General features: G+C 53.7%; 1 protein-coding gene across 1 annotated transcript; it reads left to right on the forward strand.

Moving 5' to 3' along the window:
• The first annotated feature begins 1,307 nt into the window (after positions 1–1,307).
• Positions 1,308–21,077, forward strand: TMEM151B (transmembrane protein 151B). The gene is made up of 2 exons (XM_017806587.1): positions 1,308–1,400; positions 8,394–21,077. Exons 1-2 carry the CDS (start codon positions 1,308–1,310, stop codon positions 9,828–9,830), a joined length of 1,530 nt encoding a protein of 509 aa, XP_017662076.1. The 3' UTR covers positions 9,831–21,077.
• Positions 21,078–21,601: the final 524 nt, after the last annotated feature.

The following is a 21,601-nucleotide window of genomic DNA, read 5'->3' on the forward strand; positions in this document are numbered from 1 at the left end:
AGGGGAAAGGCGAGAGGAAATGCATCCCCAGCCTCTTCTGAAGATGAGCTCCTTCAGCAGCACCCCCGGCCATCACACCTATTCCCATAAGAAGCAGGGTTTGGCAATTCCCCTCAGATGCATCTCCTTGAGTGAGACTATCAAGCCTATGGACTGTTCCTTCCTCACCCCAGACAACAGTGGGCAAGAGCATGCCAATCATCCCATTGCCAAGGCTGAGCCTCAGAGCTCAGAAAAAGTGAAGCAGTTTCCAGCAAATTCTGCAGCTTATGCTTCTCCCCAGTTTGGAACTGGGGAAGCACTGACAGAGACACCTATTTCCTGACTGTCAAGGAAACTGGACTCTACTTGCAATATCTGGACTTGAACAAGTCGGAACCCTTCCCGAGCTCTGTATGTGTGTCCCCTGTGTGTTTAGATTGAAGGTCTAAAGTGACTTTCACACTCATCCCTGCAACCAAGCCAGTTAGCTTTGTGTGTGAAATACACTGCAGTTGGCTCTGCAATAGCTAGCTGAGTATCCTTGGGCCTGATGGAGATCATAGCAGTGAAGATGCTGCCCAACCTAAGGTTTTCCCTGAGTGCTAGCATTAGCACTGATGGTCACCCCTACCCCCCTCCCCCGACCAGCTGGGATGCCCATATATTAGAAAAACAGACGGAGTTCACGCAAAGTGCTCTTGGTTCTCCTGCTTCGTCCCGAGGGGAGGAAAACCCACGGGACCCCTCACCTCCCCATCAGCAGCCCGGCTGGGACCGAAGCCCGCCTGGACCGCCTGACGCCCCCTCGGCAGGGCTGGGAGCGGGAGCCCTCCCCCGCCGCGCCCGGCGGCGGCTCCACTCTCGGTGACGCTCGGGAGGGGAGGCTGCGCTGGGCTCCCTCCCTACCTGCCTGCTCCTTGCCTGCCTCCCTCCCTGCCTCCCTCTCTGCTGCCGGCCGGCGCCTCAAGGTCATCCGCCGCCCCGCTCGGGCGGGCGCGGGTCCCGCCGCGCCCCGATCCGATCCGATCCCATCCCATCCCATCCCATCCCATTCTCGTCCCGGCCCCCCCGCCTCCGCCGCGGCCCTCCCACCGCGGCTCTGCCCGCCCTCCGCCGCGTGTAGCGGCGCTGCGCTGCAGCGGGGCCGGGGCCGGCGGGCGGCCAGCGCTGCCGCCGAGCCGCGGCTGGGGGCGATGCCGCCGCGCCGCCCGCCCGCCGCGCCGCCCCGCCGCCCGCCCGGCGACCGGCGAGGCAGCGCCCGGCGGCGGGCGGGATAATGCGGCTGCCCAGCCCGCAGGCACCGCCAGCGGGGCGCCCCCGCCGCCATGTCCCCCCCGGCCTCGGCGGCCGCCGCCAACGAAGGAGGCAGCAGCACGCCGGTGCCTCCGGAGGAGGAGGCGGAGGGGGCCCGAGAGGAGGTGAGGAGAGCGGCCGCCCCCCGCCCGGGGCTGACCCCAACCACCCTCTCTCCCCGCCCGCTTTGCATGGCGCGTTCATTGACCGCTCCGCCGCGGGCCGGGCCGGGCTTTGCCCGCACAGGTACGGACCCCCTCTCCGGGAGCCCCTCGCCCCGCTCCGGCCCCGGGGCTGCGGTGCGGGCCGGCAGGGGGGGCGGTGGGTAGGCCAGGAAACCCACCCGTCGGTCCCCGCCGCGCGTGGACTGCCCTGGCGCTTCGCTTCTCCATCGCTCGCCTGTCACCTGGGGATCGCCGCGGAGCCGCCGGGGCTGGAAGGGACGCAGCAGCCAACGCCGTCCGCAGCGGGGGCCGGAGCCGGAGTGGCCAGGGTGGAGGAGGAAGGGAGAAAATCGCAGAAGAGAGGCGCGGGGCGCCGCTTGGTCTTACTGCCACGGGCAGAGGTTGTTATGCCTGGGAGGAATGGAAGTGGAGACCCCCGCCTTGCTGCGCTCTGGCTTCTGGGGGCATCCAGGAGATGGCACAGCTGCCTAGGTCACTGCGAGGGAAGACGCGGTGGATAGCACGGGAGAGGGCTTGGGGACCCAGCGCCAGAGGCTGTTGCTGGTCGCTGCTCCCAGCTGGAGGTTGGCTGAGGAGAGTGGAAGGTGCAGACTAGGGCAGGCCAGGTACCAGCACAGCTTTGCCTCCACGTGTACTGCAGTCTTCCCTTTTTGGAGAGACTTTTCTGGAGTCCAGGCAGCAGATCCCAGAAATGCTCAAGAGCAGGGTGCCCTGTGCCTAGGGAGCAGTACCGATAGGCAGGTGTGCCAGCCCCTTTGTCTGCCTCCACAGATCCTGCTTGCAGCTTGGGCTTCCCAAGAGGAGAGAAAGCAACTGCACCGACTAGTGAGAAGCACCTTATGCCATGGGGCTGGTGACCCATGGAAGTCAGCTGGGCAGTAGGAAGGACAGCGTTCTCCTGGTGTGGTGGGTTGTCCTCTCTGGTGAGACCACAGCTCAAAGGGCAGCTTGTGGGGTGCTCAGGAGCTGGTGCATCACTTGTCCTCTGCTGCTGAGGAGCTGCAATTAGTGAGTGCTGCATAATCCTGGTATTCTCTGTCTCCTTGGCTTAGGCAGAACATGCATGCTCATGCACTGTTATTCTATATATACAGCTTATATTTAGATATAAATAATTGCAGGAGAGGAATGCTGAAGTTCAAGGACTGGGAAGCTGTACAAATACTGTGTACTCTGCTCTGTGTCTGTTCCTCTCTTCCTGCTTCCATTAAACAACTCCTGATGCCCTCAGCTCAGCTCTCCAAACAGATCCTGACCAAGGTAGCTAAACTATGAGGTCCCTTTTTAGCATGAGGACATGCTTGTGCCGTGCTGTGACATGGTCTCTTACTGCCAGTGCTCTGCCAGTGCTGGTGCTACTTTCAAGACAGCACAGTGGCTTTTCAGAGGTGCCAGTTCAAGAGCCACTTTGGATGAAAGAAGTGTAGCAGGGGCAGCATCCAGGTGAGTTTCCCTCACCTGTGGTGTCCCCTTGTTTGCAGGGATTACAAGAAGATTGTCTTGGCTTTGATTGCTCTGCTGTGGCTGCCAACTAGGGTGTCAGTGTAATCTTACACCATGAGAGTAGGCAGAAGGGGTACAGGTCATGACCTGCACTTTTTAGGCTAAGGGCATCCTTCCTGTGGCCAGAAGCTGTCACAGACTTGCATGAAGCAGCTGGTGCAGGACAGGAAAGCTGCAGTCTCTCCTCATGGTGCCGTGCTTACTGGTGTCTTGTGATGCAATGAATCACTTTAGTGGGAAGGGGAGCCTGGATTCATGGACTGACCTAGGGCAATCCTCTTGTCTTCAGAAATACCGGGAGGGGAGAAGGACAGGCTGTAGTGATGTCCTCATTTCCATCAGAACCAACTGTTGGTGCCAATATTGCTGAGCATCCCAGCAATGTGGCTGAATCCCACATGTCAGGATCTGTTGGCCAGGGCAGGTGGGGAGCCAGAGGAGATGTCTGGGGATTGGAAAATGGGAAATGTGCTCTGTCCTCTTTGAAGGTACCTCGTGTTAACATATCTCAGGTTGCTGTGTCTAGAAGCCAGGCAGGGCTTCAGGTGCTTCTCTGTCCCAGAAAGGCAAGTAGCAAGAACTACTGGCCAGAGCTGACTGAGCCCATGTTTCCTCTTGGCATTACATGCCTACACATACACTTAATGGTGGTTAGCTGAATTTCAATCAGCAACGCATGCTTGGAGGGTAGGGAATACCAAGGGAAAAGCTCTTCAGCCTGGGAACAAGCGAAAAAATGTCCTCGTCCTGCTGCTCAGGTGGGATCTGATGGAAGGGACCAGTCCTCCTCCAAGTTGCTGTGTAAAATGGAGAACTTGGTATCGCTGCAGGATCTGACTGCTGGCAGAGTTCCCTGGCTCCTAGATGCTCAGCCTTCCTCTTTCCTCTGCAGCTGGCAATGCTGCCAGCCTCGTCTTGAACCACCTCAGGTAGCTCCTGAATCTGGGCTGTAGGCATAGGGTGTGTGATGTGAGTGTTTGCTTGGACCATCCTGGCCAGGAGTTGCCAATGTCTGTCCAGGGCCTTGGAAGACAGTGGCAATTCCTAGAAATGACTGGATTTTCCCTGCCTCTCTTATTCTGGGGATTTGAAGTCAAAGGGATCTTATTAATTTCTTGCATGACGTAAGTGAATGGTAGGGAACAGCCATGGAAACTGATGCTCAAGAGTCCCACTGGAGTCACCTGCAAGCTGCTGCCACTGCCTGGCACTCAGGAGCTACTTGGGCCTTCAGGCTGCTGCTCTGGGGCTTTTTTGATTTTTTTTTCAGTCCTGTAGAGGGCTGTCTCTAGAACACCTAACCCTCTGAACCCCAGGGGGTCTTGTAAAGTGACAATTTAGCTCTGGGGGTGAATCAGAGATTTAAGGCAGGTCTTTACAGGGAGAGACAGGTAAGAGGATGGGAGGTGATGACATGAAAACACTTGTTAAACAGGGGGACAGTGGATGGGGCCAGGGCTGAACTGTTACAGAGAGGAGCTTGAAGAGCTTGAAGGATTTCTGAAGTTGTTTAGTGTTCAAAGTTGCAGGGGTGATTAAGGTTTTTTGGCCCATGTGCTTAGCCACTGGGGTGCTGGGCATGTTTGTCTCCTCAAGGCTTTTTTTAGAAGAGGACCCCTCCCCTCCCACTTTTATTGCCTCTGCCCTGTACGTTGTGGGAATCTCCTTTTGTTTCACGGCTGGTTGTAAGTCATCCCCTCCATCCCTCCCCATGCATCCCAGAGCAGCAATGTCAGCTGTGGGACTCCATCTCTGTTCATCTCAGGGGCAATGTCAGGGAGACATTGCCACCTCAGAGACAAATGCCATGTACGAGGCAGGGGAGGCTGTAGCAGCAGCCCACCTCTTGCCTTTTCCAACATGTGTTACAGTCAGCACCCAGGTGCCTGGTAAGAGTTGCCTTGTCTGTTCTGTGTGGTGAACTGAGGCACTGGGATCCCCCAAAGGGGTCAACCAAGCCTTGGCCAGACCAGTTCTGCCCTCTAGCACTGGAGAGATGTTTCTGTGCACCTGCAATAGCGGATTTGCTTATCGTTCTCCAGTGCTTGAGCCTGAGCCATGAGGGAGGCTCCTGGTGATGGAGGGAAACCCTGTTTGCAGTGAAGTAGGGCAAGTATTTTGCCTCATTCCATCAGACTGCAGCGGGCAGATGACGATGGCATTTATATCAGAGACTGCTCTCCTCCCAGTGACACTGTTCTGGGACAGATTTCCCTTTCCCCAGCTTTTTCATCTGCTTGTTTGCTATGCTGGACTTACCCAAGGCTGGTTAATAGCTCAAGGAGACAACCTTATTCAGCTGCTTCTGCGGGGGGAAGCCGTGGAGCTGGTTGTTTGCTCCTGTGAGCCCTTTGCAGCCTGGGAGAGGAGCAGGGATGCTGCAGTTCCTACTGGGATTAGACTCTGCAGCTGGCTCCTCCTCCGTCTCTGCTGTGGTTGTATCCCGTCATAGGCACTTGATCAGCTTTCGGAAACCCCACCAGTGCTGCCGAGGTGTATGTGTTTTACCTCAAAAGCCTAAGACAAAACTGGGTTGTAAACAGTTTACAGCAGGGGTTACTGTGACCCTGTAAAAGCGCTGCAGTATCTAAATGCTGCGTAGTCCTAGGAGGAGACTAATGCATGGACTAGAGCCCTGCTAACACAGTTCCTGGAACCAAGCCTGGGCTGCATCGTGCTCCCTGCCCTGGATAGGTAACCGCAGTGGGGCTTGCCTGCATCTCCTCAGGGTGACAGCCAGCATCTCCCTTCTCCTGCGACACAGGCAGTGCGGAATATGAAGGTCTGGGGAGTGACTGGGAGGTGAAATTTGCTTTTCTGAGGCAGACATCTCCGAAGACTTTTTTGTTTGTGCCCATTCCCCAGCTTGGCAAATGAGTGAGCTGGATGCTTTGCTTTTTTCCCTGTGCTCTGTTTGCAGATCTGCCTCCTGAACAAGGTGCTGTTTCTCAGCCTTCTTACCCCACAGACACCCTGAGTTTAGTATGTACCTTGCATCTCCCCAGGGCTCCTGTTCAGACCCTCCCCATGCTCCTTCTTTGGCTGAGCAGCTCCCTTAGATCCTCACAATCAGTGCTGCTGCTGGCAGGGAAGATCTGCAACGTGGAAGGCAGCAGTGGGAGAGGAAACCTTCATCTGCCTGGGTAGTGGTACAGCATTCCGGCATGGGAGTGTCATGCTGCAGCTGAGCAAAGACAGAGGGATCTGAGCAGGCTCTTATAACTGCAGTGTGGACCTCAGGAGGGAGGGCACAGCTCAGGAGGCTTTGCCTCCTGAATGGCTCCCCCTTCCTCTCCTCGCTCCCTTTTCTCTTACCTAGGGTTCCCTTCTTGTCCCATGACCATGAGGCTGCTGCAGTGGTGGGTTGCAATGTGAAGACTTGGCTGCACGTGTGTCCATGCTGGTGCTGCCGAGCAGAGCCACCCTGCACCTCTCCGTGTTACCTGAAGGCTGGCACTGCCCCACCTGCCAGCCCTGGGCTCGGTGTCTGTCTCCAGCTCTTCCTGTCAGCCGGTGACTCCAGAGAGGGGAGCTCAGTGCTGCTGATGCTTGGGACTGCCAGTGGGATGTACCACCATTCCCCTTGCCACCAGTGGTCCCTCTGGATGTGCAGGCTGGCTGCTGGGGTGGGCAGGCAGGGAAGTTCCCTGCTTCTGGGAGAGAAACTTCTGTTGGAGATTTGGGCTGGATCCAGCCCTGCTGAGTGCGGTGGCAGAAGACCCACTGGCATGGGGTGGACCAGGGTTTGACAAGGTGTGGGGAGGAAAGATAAGCCTCTGGGACTCTAGGGGGCCAAGCCAGCACTGAGGGACTCTTCAGGAGAGCACGACACATTTCTTAAAGGAAAGAAGAGGTGCAAATCTGTCCCTAGACCTGCCAGTGGCCTTGTGACCTCTGGTTCTTGCTTTAATTTTCCTTTTCATGCCAGAGTGGAAGTGCCCCTCCTGCTTTCTAGCAGTGTGAGCCCATTCAGCTCTTTGAGATCCGTGGGTGAGAAACCTGTCCAGCCCAGTGTGCTCAGGAATGGAGAAAAATGGAGCCAGGCTTGGACTTCAGTGCCATGAGTGGTGTCATTACAGCTGGCATTAGCCCCTGCCATGGCAGAGGTGAGCTCAAGAGCAGTGCTCCGTGCAGGTGGGGAGGGAGAACAAAGCTGGAAGCCTCTTAGTAAGTTTCATGGCATCTGCACAGTGATGCGGTTCTTGCCTCCCTCTCTCAGGTTGCACATTTGGAGACTGCTGGATGAAGTGTAAGAAAGCAAATAATCTTTCTTTGGGTGGGATAATGTTAGGTCTCACAGACCAAGGTGGATCAATACTTGAGACTGCAGAGTGTTGCAGAGTGACAGAAGTTTCCTTAACCAGGGTTTTTTTCATGGATCTCTGTGAAACCCTGCACTGTTCCTCTGGTAAAAGCACCAGTGCAGTCCCTTTAAAAAGTCTTGTTTTTGAAGTTCTGCCCTTTCCTCACCATGAAAGACCTGAGAGCGGTTTTTTTCTGGAAGAGTGGGCCGTCACAGCTGAATCCCAGTGCAAGCAGGGACATTTGCTAGCAGCTATGAGTGACCTCTTGCCCTCCCTGCTGCTGCAGATTGGTGGGATGCTCTTCCAGCCTGAACACTTTTTAGGATGTTATTCCATATTTTCTTTCTCTCCTGCCAGAGGTGGCTGCATTTCAGTTGTGGAAAAGTACTTTCCCGTTGTTGTGATTTATACTTGAAAAGCATTTCAGAGCCCCTTAGGCTGCCAAGTGTTGTGGTGGGAATTGCCATCGCCATTACCAAACAGAGACATTCCCAGCTGCAGAAGGTCTGTTTCTCCACCTTACAGGCACCCCAAGCAGCTTGTGCTGCCCTGGTGGGAGAAATTGGAATATTGCTGGTGCTCGTTACTTGGAAGAGGGGAGCGACTGATGTGTGAGCAGTGAGAGGTGCACTGGGATGAGCTGTGGGGAGGGATTCAGGTGGGACGACCCATCAGTTAGAGCTGCCTGCACTGGTGGGATGGGTGCAGAAGCTGAGGTATGTGAGGGAGCCTCTGTCTTATTATGCTTCATTACCCCTCCCCAGGATGTGGCAGTGGTAGGGATTACTCTCCCCTGAAGAAGGGGAATGCTCGGGGTGTGGCTGGCAGAGTTGTCCTCTGCCACTCTTCTTCACATCCAGCTGGGATGTCTCCCAAGGAGGGGCAGAGCACCGTGAAGGGAAGTGGGGGTGACAGTTGCCCACACTGTGTGATTGTCATCCTGGGAGAGATCCCGGCCTCTGGCCTGCCCGCTGAGGCTGGGAGCCCCAGGCATCTGCTGTTTTGTCTCCACAGAGCTATAGGTGCTACCACAGCACCCTTCTGCCTTCTCCCCTTCCCTCTGCTCCTGCAGTCTACTGACTCCTCTCTTGTTTTTTCTCCCCTTCTTCCCGGTCCACCGGAGCAGCAGCGGCCAGTGAAGCAGTCTCTCAGCAAGTCTCTGTGCCGAGAGTCCCACTGGAAATGCCTGCTGCTGTCCCTCCTCATGTACGGCTGCATGGGAGCCATGACATGGTGCCATGTCACCAAGGTGACCCGGCTGACCTTTGACAGCGCTTACAAAGGCAAGTCCATGATGTACCACGACAGCCCCTGTTCCAACGGCTACGTCTACATCCCCTTGGCTTTCCTGGTGATGCTCTACGTGGTGTACCTGGTGGAGTGCTGGCACTGCTACACCCGCAACGAGCTGCAATACAAAGTAGACGTGGAGAGTGTGCACGAGCGTGTGCAGCGGATGCAGCAGGCGACTCCCTGCATCTGGTGGAAGGCCATCAGCTACCACTATGTCCGCAGGACCCGGCAGGTTACCCGCTACCGCAACGGGGATGCCTACACCACCACCCAAGTGTATCATGAGCGGGTCAACACCCACGTGGCAGAGGCTGAATTTGATTATTCCAATTGTGGAGTTAAGGATATCTCCAAGGACCTCATTGACCTGGAGAGCTACCCCGCCACGCGGCTCCGCTTCACCAAGTGTTTCAGCTTTGCCAACGTGGAGTCAGAGAACTCCTATCTGACCCAGCGGGCCCGCTTCTTCACGGAGAATGAGGGCCTAGATGACTACATGGAGGCCAGGGAGGGGATGCACCTCAAAAATGTGGACTTCAAGGAATACATGGTGGCCTTTTCCGACCCAGACAACCTGCCTTGGTATGTATCTCACTATGTCTTCTGGGTGGCAGCTCTGCTAACCCTGTCCTGGCCCCTGAGGGTGCTAAATGAGTACCGCACCTCCTATGTCCATTACCACGTGGAGAAACTCTTTGGGTTCGACTACGTGGCAGTGACACCGGCCGAGGAGCGCACCTTCTGCCGGAGGATGCCCCGCGTCAACACGGTGGACAGCACTGAGCTGGAGTGGCACATACGATCCAACCAGCAGCTGGTGCCCAGCTATTCGGAAGCGGTCCTGATGGACTTGGTGGGGCTCTCTGGCTGCACCAGCTACTCTGCTTGCCGGTACGGGGGCTACCGGCAGAACTGCGAGCGATGCCACAGGACTATAAGCAGCTCCTCCATCTTCTCCCGCAGTGCTCTGAGCATCTGCAATGGCAGTCCCAGGATTCCCTTCAGCAGCAGCCGCTTTTCTCTGGGCCGCCTGTACGGCTCACGACGCAGCTGCCTCTGGCAGAGCCGGAGTGGGAGCCTGAACGAGCAGAGCTGCCCCACTGAGCAGACACGTCTCTCCAGCCAGGTGACTGTGGAGGAGGAAGATCCCCCTCCTTACCAGGATGCCCTCTACTTCCCCGTTCTCATTGTACACCGCAACGAAGGCTGCCTGAACCACGACCACCGTCACCTCCATCGCAACGGGTCCTGTGTGGAGACCTCACTGTGAAAGCAGAGGGTGGTGAGATCTCATTGTCCGTTGCCTGGCCCAAGCCAGCACAGGATTTGGGGAGAGGAGCACAGGGGGGACAGCCTAAGAGGACATCAGGATGGAGTGGACATGGCATCTTGCTCCATCAGCCAGCGAAAGCTCCCCACAGTGTGGCTCTGACCTCCCAGAGGGGTGGGTGCTGATGCTCCCCTGACATGGCACAGAACTCTAGACCAACCACCACATGCAAAAAAAAAAAAATAATTCAACCAAACCAACCCCAAAACCGTAATTCATGGCATCAAGATCCAAAGGGGAGAATAAAAAGATAGGCCTGATGCAGGGAGGGGGTGGTTTTTGGCTCCCGGCCCTGGCTCCAGGCTGGCTCATGCTCCGAGGAACCAGCAGCCATCAGAAAGCACCTTGCTGCACCTCTGCCCACTCTGCTTCCCATGCTGGAGCAAGACCCCTTGCAGTGTGGAGGGGAATGGGCCCCTTGGGAGCAGGGTGTAACTGCCTGTAACGGAAGGTCTGGGGCATCCAGGCACGTGGATGGAGCGGCAGGTTAAAGCAAAGGCTGAAAGCCATGAATCCAGCTCTTCCCCTTCCCCCCAACTGTTCCCCACCCTCCCCATTTTTTTTTTTAGACCACGCTCCGACTGTTACTCTGTTCTCACTGCTGGGAATGGCATCACCTCCAGAGGATCCCAGGCTCCTCAGGAAGGTTCAGCATATCAGCTCTGAGTCAGCATCCCTTAGGTAAAGGGTTTTCTGTTTGGGCACGCAGCACCGGGGAAGGGATGAATGTGCAAACCCAGATGGAGCAGAGATCTGCAGCGCTACTGATGTGTTTGCTGGAGGAGGGCTCAGCTGGAAAGAGAAAACGGTAGGCCCCTGGTGAGCTGAGGAAGGGGAAGAGGATGGCACTGGGACAGGCATCATGGTATCAGGTGGCACGTCAAGTAGCTGGGGACCCTTCCTGGCTTTGAATTGAGTCCTAATTGGTTCAGACAAGCATCAAGGAAGGCTCTGGTAGGTTCAGCTGCAGTTCACCTATTGATAATGGAGCAGCAGGTTGGTGCATCTCTGCATGAGTGAATTTTGCATGAGATCCAGCTGGGCTCTGGCTGTGGACTCTGAGCTGCAGGATCCTGACAGCCTGGTTTTGGGAGAGAGCTCTGAGGGGCTAGGAGAGAGAAATGCAAAAGCATGCAGGAGCATTGAGAACCTGGGCTGGGGAAATGAGGAGCAAAAGGATTCCCTTTCTGTGGGACCCCACTATGGGTGCAGGACCCATGCAGGAGGCATCTTCCATGAGTGATGCTTTCTGGAACAGAGGCAAGGGATGTGTTAGAGGGGAACCTGCTTAAAACTGAGCAGTTTGCACTGCAGAGGTTTTTGCAGGGAGGTGTCAGGCTGTGAGAAGTGAGGTGACTTCTGTGTAGCCCATTAGCCCCTGGGTTTTTCTGCCTTGCTCTTGTCAGCGCAGGTTGCTCTGAGCTTTGTGCTGCCCCTTCTATCCTGTCGGAAGGGATCTTGGTGACGTTGGGCAAGGAGCATTCATGTCACTGAAGCTTCATCAGTGGCTGCAGCATGCAGACACCCAGCTTTTTCTCAGAAAAGCTGTCTCCTTTTCAGTCAGCTCTTTGGGGGAGCGCATGCCAAATCAGCCAGTGATTTCTCCAAACAGCACTGCTTTTAAACCTCACCACACTTCCCTCATCAGCTGGGGCAAACAGCTAAAAGCAGCAGGTCTTGGGTGACAAGGGTAAGTCCTTTAGCACCTGGGCATTTGAGCTTGATGTCTGCCTCCACATCCATCGCAGAAAGGCGAGATATAACAGCAAACAGTGAGGCACTGTATTTAGTCCAGCCTGTCTTCCTCCTGCCAGCTATTAATGAGGACTCTGTTTCTCTCATCACGCTGCTGTATTACTTCGCCTCCCAGGTCTTGAGGAGGCTGCAAATGCACCCATGCACCACATCAGTCCTCTTGCTGGCAAGCCTAGAGCGGTCAGCACCTGCAGGTGTTGTAGGGCTCTGCTTGTCTTTTCCCCCAGAGCAGTCTGTTCTGCTCTTTGTGTGCCCTGTGTATCCTGGTCAGTGTCTCTTGCCCTTCAAGTCAGCTTGTCCTCCTTGATCCTAAGTGCTAGACTCCAGACAGGAGTTTGGAGAACAGCAGTTTGAACAGAAAGTCCCTTAAAATCTCACTCTGTTACGATTCTGTCTTGTCATCTGCCCTTTCTTGCCCTAGACTTAGATGTTGGCTAAAAGAGGGTCCCTGGGAGGCCAGAGAAGCATAAGATCTCTGGTGTGGGCACATCCCTCTCTGCGTTTTGTTCTCATCATTTTTGGCACAGTTTCAAACCGGGTGAAAGCAACCCTGGGATTTCCTTGCTCAGTAATGACATTTGGCTTGCTGTGCATTTGTGCTTCTCTCTCCAAGGGCTTAATGTAAGCCAAGGCCAATGATGAGTGTCCACGTGACTCTGGGGAGATAATGGTGCGTTTCTTGTACGTCCCAGTGAATTGAGACAGTGGAGCTGCAATGGGTCATTAGTGAGGAATGTGGTCACCTTGTCCTTGCTGACATATTCTCATTGAAATCTCCTACACATTGCTTAAATTAGGCTGTGATGGTTCCTCTTTCTGTCTCCAGCATCCAAGGTGCCTTGGACAGATGGATTTATCTAAGATTTGGCAGGGCTTTTAGCTCCCTGGGGCAAAGACAGTCTTCAGAATAGGGACAGATTAGCAGGGTCTCTGGGCTCCCTATCCTTTAGCAAGTGCAGCAGAGTTGCAGGCAGGTGTCCTTGGCTCTTTCTGGGGCTTTCCATGAGAATGCCTCACCTTGTTCCTCTGCCCCATTTTCTCCTGTGAAATCTTATTCCGGAGGTGGTCTGTCCAGGTGAACACATGGGTCTTCAAGGCATGGCTGCTGCTCTCACCAGCAGGATCCATACAGTCTTCCTGTTACTGAACACCTTCCCCATTGTACCTGGTGCCAGCTGCAGCCAGGTCCCAGGCATAGTCCCAGTGCCACTGTCTGTGGCTGTCCCAGACCCTCAGTACCCTGAGAAGTGGGACCTCTCTAGCTGATGCTTCCTGCTGGATGCTAGGATTTCTTGGAGATCCCCTTCCTCATATTCTTGGCCCTGCTACCCCACTACTGCTGGTGGAACTGCCCCTCTGGTCCAACTACTCCATTCTCGCAAGGGTAAAGATATTCGTGCCCTGCCTCAGGCTCAGGAAAGGGGGATGACACACATGGACATGGTAAAGGAGCAGGACTGGGCAGCAGGAACAGGAGCTGCCTGCTGGCTTGGCAGAGAGGTGGTAGAGCTGAAGAGGACAGACTGAAACTGGGGTTCTTCCTGGCATGTCTAGCTAGGCAGGGAAGTTCAGAGCAGAAAACTGGGCTCTCCCTTCCCTCTCCTGGCATTGGACACCACCAGCAAAGTTTGTGTATAAGTTTCCTCCTGAGTGTTGTTGAGGAACTGTAGTGCCCTGGGCAAAAGCAATTCTTATGACACAGGTTACTAGCACAGATACCCAGAGATGGTCTGTCCCTGCTCTGGCAGCACAGCCTCTCCATAGTGGAGTCGTCCTATCTCCCCGGCACACAGACACCCACCTACCACAGCTCTGGGCTGAGCAGCAGTCAGGCATCTGCTCCTCCTGCAGACTTGTGTCTGCTCTCTGCTGTGTCTGTGTTGGTGATGACGATTCCTTTGGCAGCTCATTCGATGGCCCAGTCCGCTCCTCTCGTGATAGCCTTCTCCCTTATATCTAACCTGAATTCTCCCTGCTGTATCTTAATCCCATTACTCCTCCTTCATTGACTGGTGAGTCTAATTGGCTCTGCTCCTTTTCCCCATGGCCTTCCCGACACAAGCAGGCGTTATCTAGTCTCTATAGCCTTCCCTTCACCAATCCTAGGGTCTTGATCTCACTTGCCAAACGCTGGTTTGAGTGGTGGTGCAGAAGTTTTCTCTGTGTAGTGAGTATGTCACTCCTGCTCTGAGCCCAGCCTGGGCAAGAGGAGAGGGCCAAAGGTGCAAGCAATGCCTTGGTCTGTCAGGAAGGCTTTGTCCTCACTTCCAGAGCAGATCTCTTCAAAGCGAGTGGAGTACACAGAGCTGCTGGCCCCTTACGCAAGGAAAGCCAGATAGTGCACATCACCCTCTGGGAAGTTGAAAGCTGTGTGCTTGTCAGTATGATGGGGGCGATAACTAAAGGATCTCCACAGTCAGATGGCTTAGGTTTTCTCCATACATCATTCACCCATTGCAGCTTTCCATGGGCTGAGAGTCAGGCTCAGCATTGCACTTATCAGCAAGCTTTCCTCACATACTAGAAGGAGTGAGACAGGAATGCTACCAGCTCCTCTTCCTGGCCCTTCATGGTGCTAATGCATCCTAGAAGAGGGCTAGTCCTTACTGCTGCAAAGCTGGACAATAAGTTTGGGCTATTTGATGTTTGCTGTTGCTGTCAGTATACTTGTCAGATACTTAAGAAGCTCTGAATTAGCTGATCTTCCAGACACATGACCACCCATTTATCTATCTTTCAGCACACTGTAAGCTTCCCAGATAGCGCCTGGCACTTTGCTTGCGCAGAACTGGTCGGCAACACCAGCCAGCCTGGTGGTACTTCCTGAGCCCACTGCATGTCGTGTCTCACTCTACACCAAGGAAGGAGGTTTCAGAGAGGGCTGTCAGAGTGAGCAGCTGTAGGGGGCATTTGTTAGGATGGGAAGAGGGAATCTCAGCTTATGGCGAAGCCCAGGCCTTCCAGAATCACACACCAGGCAAATGTGCATTAGGGTGTATTAGGGCTGGGGAAGTTGCTATACATCCCCCTCCCTTTCTGCTCCCCATAAAATGCACCTTAGAGATCCAGCCAGTCCCTGCCCTCTTTGTTGTCTTTTCACTCAAAAGGCTGGAGAGATGTTTAATAACTGATGGATGCCCGTGGGGAGAGGACTGCGGGAAAATGTTTATTTAGTGGAAGTTCGAGAGAGTTAGGTAGCATCCGATGTCAGTGGAACAGTGCCTGCTGATTAGCCAGTGGGACAAATAACACCTTTTAAGCTCTTCTTCCAGCCTTTCCAACCACAGCTTCAGTACAGCTGTCTAATATCACCAGGATGCTGCCTTACATGAGCAGGGTACAACCTTGCTGCAATGTCCTCCTACTCTGCCACCGTAGCTGTAGGGTCTGAGTCTGAAATACTATACCACCACCAAGATGTTGTGTTACCAAAGAGCTGTAAGTCTTAAGCTGGGATATGTGCTTCTGATCATGTTTCATTCATGTGCGTATTAGAATAAGGTCTGTGTGAATATGATCTGTATCCAGGTGATCTCAGAAATGAGACATGGTTTAAGTGTAGCTCTGTTTGGTGCTGCTGCCTCCAGTGATGCACTTGGGCCTAGAGTCTCCACCGAGCCAGGTATGCATGGGGGCCAAAGGCTGGTTCATAGGACCTGGGAGCCCAGTGAGGAATTGGGGCTGAGCCCACCTAAGGCTGTTTCCCCTGTGGGCATTCTGGAAAAAGTGGAAACGAGCATAGTCACTTTTCAGGTAGAAATTAATGGGCTATGCTTATTCCTAGTGTAATTTTATTGAAGCCAGTGGTACTGTACTAATGTAAGCTTGGCTTAGCAACTCCTCAGAGGGGGTCTGTCTTTGAGTCCAGACAAATTGATTTGTCACAGTGTTGCTCTGATGTATAGAATTTGTGTTGGGATTTGACCAACATAAATGAATGTTGAATATCTACTGTTTCTGCAAGCAGTGGGTTGAATTGTTTTGCTCTACTGCCTCCATCACAGCTGCTCCACCAAGGGGAACGTTATGCCCATGGATGTGATCTGTCAACTCTCTCAAAAGCAAGCTAACAAGCAAACTGACCTCCACAGCACTGGGAGAGGAGCCTTCTCCCACAGGACCGTAGCCTTTCTGCACCTGAGGAAAAAGAGGTCCCAAGGACAGAACTGAACTGGCAAGACCCATGGCCTCGTGGCCTGCCCTTCCTCCTTCCCTCCTTACCTCATATGTCTGTCTTGGGGGAGGGACAGTTTCCCTGTGGAGTTCAGCAATCTCCTCTTCCTCATACACAGGCTCATACACAGGCTCTACCACAAGTATATCATCCACCTATGCAACTCTTCCAGAAGCTGCCAAGTTTTCAGGAGCTCATTACAATGTGCAGCATGGCCATCCGGCACTGAGAATAAGCACAGAGGCTGCTGGAAAGCTAAGTGGGTTTTATTCCTCCCCCCATTCCCAAGGACGACTGTTTCTGTTGGGCCATTTTGTTCGTTCCGTTTTTGTAAACTTCATTTGGGGGAAATGAAGCTTGTGAGAAATTGGTGCCCATCCTGAACCCTCCCCAGTCTTTTGAACTTCGTGAATGGATGGATCACCTACTGTGATTATAATTTAACGGATTTTGTAGAACAAAATAACTTCACACACAGACACATGAGGTTCTTTCACTCTCCATCAGCACAAGCTGCTTCTGCGATCTTAGCTACTCACATTAGTGGAAGAAAAAGCCTAGCTAGAATGTGGTGAGATGACGTAGTACTTTGTATCAGTCCCATGGTCCCAATGTCCATTAGCAGCGCTGTCGGCTGCTGTGCCATGAATTCGGACTTTGGATGACAGCCCATGAACCAGTCAGGGTAAAAGTTTGGAAAAACACAAGCCTGAGTCTAGCGCATCTCCAGAAGGAGATGCAGTGGGAGGAGCAGCTGAAAGCAGGCATCACCTCCAGCTCGGCTGTGCCAGGAGCTGGTGGGCTCTGTGCTGCACCTGTCCCCCAGGAAGAGCCTGCTCCCAGGGGCCAAGCAGAGGAGAATGAGAGTAGTGACATGTCTGATGGAGCATGATGCACAGCACAGCTCAGCCAATGGGAAACAGCAGTGACAACTAGACCCCAAAATAACAGGATTTCACTTTGGAAATGCCAACATCTTTTTTGAACTGAAATGAGACTAGGAGGCCTTAACAGTTGTGAGAAGTGTTTCATGTTGCTGTTCCTTGCTTAAAAAAAAAAAATTTTTGGTGATGAAGTGGGTTTAAACTCTCCACTCGTTCCAGCCTTTGTTGTGGTGATGGAGAAGAAATGCTCAAGGTGGATTGGGATGGTGTCCCTGTGGCTTCGCAGTGGGGTAGGCTGGAACAGAGGCTGGAGTTTAAAGTCTTCCTCTGAGGTGTGACCTGGCCATCCACCTACACATGCACGCATGGTAGGGTGGGCTTCTGCATGCTTGTGTGCACAGCTGGGACCCGTGGCCCTGCAGAGGGTTGGTGTGTTTGTGGCTCTGGGCTGGTGACACCCATCTACCTTTGCGGCAAGGGCTTTTCAGGGTGACAGCCTTGCTTGTTCCTTGTGAGAGGAAAATCCTGACCTGGTTTCTGTGAGAAGATGGTGTGAAGTGTCACATTTGCTGCAGTGAGTGCCAAGGAGCAGGGATAAAAGCATGGAGCAAGCTGTGTTTAAGAACAAGCTAATCCATTGCTGTCTGCCTGAAACAGGAGAGCTGCTGGATCTGCTCCTTGGACAATGTTTTCCGTCTCTTCCCACCCTCTCCAAACCTGATAGGAAAACTGTCATTCCTATGAGGTAGCCAAAGGACCCCTCTCCCCTGAACTCCTCTGAGGCTGTGTGTTCACATCTTTTGGGTCCTGTCCCTGCTGGGTGTTGTGGGCCAGCCATGAAATGCCAGCAGACACACGATGACCGCAGGCATGCTTGTGGGCAGAACTCACAATACCCTGCTGGTGCACAGCATTGCAACAGTGCTCCCTGCCCTGGCATGCCTCCTCCTTGCTTGGTGGAGAGCAACTGCGCACGTCCTGGCATCATCTTGTGCTTTTCCAGAGAATTTCATAGCACTTGTCTGAGCCTCGGTAATCAGGGTAAGTTCAACAGACCAAAGTTAGAAAACAGAAGGCCTTGACATTTTGGTGGTCCTGGTCCCCAAATCTTTGGTGCTGCCCCTGGGGAGGAGAGGCAGGTCGGCTGTTGTGGCAGTGTGGGGGCAGGGAACAGCATCGTAGTGAAAGCAGCATATCTGCTGGAGTCTCCAAACGTGTGCTCTGTGCTTCTCTGCTGGGGCTGAGAGCAGCTTTGCTGTGGGCTGCACAAAGTGCACTGATGGAGGGCAGAATAGCATGTGAATGCTCAGCAAGATGTGGAGAGGAGGGTTGGTAGGAGAACAGCTGTAAAAAGATTTACAGGTGCGGTGGTTTTTACAGGAGACAGAAGACAAGACGAGGCAGGAGGCTGTGGTGCTGGAGCAGCGGTGCTGCAAGGCAAGGGGGGGGAACAGAGGGAGCAGGGCGTTTGATGGAGAAGCTTGGGAAGAGAGTGGGCTTTCAAAGCAGTCTGTGCATGCTCCAGCTGAGAAGACAGGCAGGAGGTATTCCCAAGCTGAAGTGCCCAGTCCATGTCTCGCTGCACTGCTGGAACAGTGGTGTTGCCTCTAAGCCCAGGACTGACAGCTTGAGCACGTGTTACCAACCGTGATGGCTAATGCAGCCACAAGGTGTAAGTGTCACTAATGAATAAATTGCCCTGTGCCTTGGAGAGGCTAATCCATCACGGCCAGAGACAGGGATCTGACAGGCTTGGCTATTTCAGGCATACCCTGTGGGGAGGAGGAATGCTTCTTTTCTGAGCCATCCCCTCCACCTAGGGAAACCAGTGCAGGGTTTGGCTCTGTGCCACCCCTCAGCTTCCCAGTCGCATGAGCTCAGGCTTCGTCCCTTTTCACTGCAATAGAAGGAAGAAGCAGTAAAGGATCTAGGTTAGCCAAAAGTTCCCTGTCAGCAGGGTGGTGCATGGGGCTAGCTGGTAAAGGAGTTTGGAGGGAGACTGCTGCACGGAGGACAGGGGTGACGTAGGGGCTGGTGGCATAAATTGGTGGGTCCCCAGCAATAAGGAGAGCTTATGTGAGTTGTCTGGGTTGTAGAGTTGCATGGGCTGGGCTGTGCATTTCAAGCCAGTAGTGCTTGGTGCCATGTTTTACAAGCATGCTGTTTCCTCCCCAGTTCAGTTTCGTAGTTTGCCTCTATAAGAGGCAACCTGGAAATTCTCTGAGCCTGCTCCAGCCCAAGTTCTCCCCCTGTCCAGAGGTGGCTTCACTGTGCTGTCCCAGAGGCAATGCACAGGACACCCATTTTCCCCCGTGCTGTTGAACCCCAGCCACCAGCACTTCATCTTAACTGTGCAGAGGGCCGGCAGGTACCCAAGCAGGCAGGGACAGAAGCTCAGTGTGGACAAATCCAGCTCCATGGGAGCAAAGGGAGGCTGAACAGCAACCATTTCAATGCACAGCCTCTGCCCATCGCCGTGGCAGTCTGCTTCTCCTCCCCCAGTCGGTGCTCAAAATCAGCCTGCCATCCTGTTTGTGACATATGCCAGTGTGACACCTTGCAAATCAATGCCTGGGTCGCTGTGAGCAAAAGCCGCCAGGCTTGGGAAGCTGGCCACCTTCTCCTGCTGCCGCGTGCACTCTGCTCAGAGCAGTGGAAGCCGGGCTCACCATCTGCTCCATGAGGGAGTGAGCTGGGCACCCCTGCTCCGGCCTGATGGGGCACCTGCTATCATAGCCCAAGTGCAAGCCCTTGTGTCATTCCCCCTCTTTTACTTTCCGGCCACCCTCATCTCTCCCCACAGATCTCTCTGGCACAGATCCATGGGCGGGGGGATGTTCCCAGCTTGGCTGGGGTTCCTCTGCTGCTGAGTGCCACTCATGCAGCATTGGTGGGTGGTGGCGGTGCTGGAGGTCATTCCCTCCTTCAGACAGAGACCCACAGATGACCCCCTTCCTCAAAGCCTGACAGTACTCCTTGGGGATAGATCTCAAAGGAGAGCTAAGGGGTCTGTCCTGGCCCTCTGCTGGCACATTCCTTTCCCAGCACAGAGTGACCAGCTAGTTACCACTCTGGAAGGCAGTCCCACTGTACTGTAACTGGACCTGGAGCTGACAAGTGAACCACCTACAGTGGAAATGTTTACATTCATACAATCTGCTGTTGCTGGCAGACCTTTTTTTTAGCCAACGTGTGTGGTGTTTGACATAGTTACAGCCCTTGCAGACTGGCAGATAGTTGATTGTTAGTCTTGGGTGTGGGCAAATGGTGCAGGCAGCTTGGTGTGGACTTTGCTCTTTGGCCAAGAGATTGATGGGAGGGAGGGCAAAGGGTTCTCCAGGCACCAGCTAACTGTCCAGGCATTCTTGCCTGTGGCAGCCCAGGAGTGGGTTTGGGGGGTACTTAGGTGGTGTTAACAGTCTCAGGACTGTTTGCAGGAAAAGGAGCAGTGAATATCCTGGAAACCAAGTCAGCAGTTTTTCTGGTGATGACATGTTTTCCCAAGCCTTTTCTTTCCTTCCTTTGTCCTCACTGGCTCTGGCAGTCAATTCCTCCTCTTGTGTCTGCTAGCATGTCTGCAGGATCTCATCGCTGCCCTCCCAGCATGAGCTTTCATTGCACAACTGGCTGACCAACTGCAGCCCTGTCCTTGGAGCTAGAGGCAAGCTTGCCCAGGACCAGGCCACTCCCATTAAGCCAACACCCTCGCTGCTGGAGCTGTTGCTTCATCAGCCTGATGCTGATCTGAGTCTTTTCTGCTGTTTCTGAACATGAGTTCTCATCTCATTGAGGTTTGGTCATCCAGTGGAAATATTTTGTAAATGCAAATAAAAATAAATAAGTATATTCAATACCTCGGTCTCGAGGATGGGAAACAAGTAGTGGGAGATGCCCAGATAGGGAGGTTTCACAGCTGCTGGTTCTGGTTAGGAATTCTTGTGGATGTAGCCCCTGAAGCTTCCATCAATAGTTGGGAAGGGAGCTACGCAAACTTGTGAGGGCTCGGGGCTGAGCCTTGTCAGCGCCCCTTGTGTGGCCAGCGGCACTGGAGACAGCCTCACACTCCATCCTTCTGATCTGTACGGGTGTGACACGGTGCAGGTAAAGGTCCCGTCGGCCAGGGGCTGGCGGCACCACAGGTGTCTGTATCCATCAGGCAGGGCAAGGCAGAAGCGGGTATGTGGTGGATAAATTCTTTTGTGAACACTGGGAAACAGTTTTTACTTTTCAACTCTGTCAATATGATCTAGCTCTGTCTGTCTCTCTATATATGTACAAACAGTATATCACAATGTTGCCTTTTTTGTTGGAAATATCAAAGTACAAAGATTGTAAACCAAATCGGTGTAATAAAAGTTTCAGATGATTCACTGAGGTGGTTGCCAGCAGTGGGTCTGTGAGTACTGGTGCTGGACAGGCTTAGAGGAATGTGAAGCCCCCTTACCATTGCTCAGAGGGCAAGAGGGGATGGAAGTCAGCCCACTTGCTGAATTCCCTGATGACATCTCCTGAGCAGGGTGGTCAAAGGACCAAGGCAGTCAAGTATGTGCCCTGTCCTTTCCTCAGGTGGCCACAGCTTGTTGAGCAAAAGGAAGCTGCTCCATTTTGCTCCAACTCCAAAGAAACTCCTCCATTTTCAACATTGTGGACTGTGTGGGCTAGCAGTCCTGCAGGGACCCCTCTAGCTTGAAGTTTTGCAAATACAGATTTTTTTTTTTGTACAGATTTGCACAGAAGATCACTACTAGGCAAGGTAAGCATCTGGTTATAAAGAATTCACCTGTTTGCAAAGCAGGCTAGCACTGATCAAAGGCATAGCAACCCAAAGCAGGAAACCACAGTGGCGAGACCTATGATTTATTGAATTTATTTCTTAGTGCTTTTCACCATCCATATCA

This window comes from Lepidothrix coronata, unplaced genomic scaffold (genome assembly GCF_001604755.1).
Source record: "Lepidothrix coronata isolate B3197 unplaced genomic scaffold, Lepidothrix_coronata-1.0 Scaffold16, whole genome shotgun sequence".
NCBI classification, from domain to species: Eukaryota; Metazoa; Chordata; class Aves; order Passeriformes; family Pipridae; genus Lepidothrix; species Lepidothrix coronata.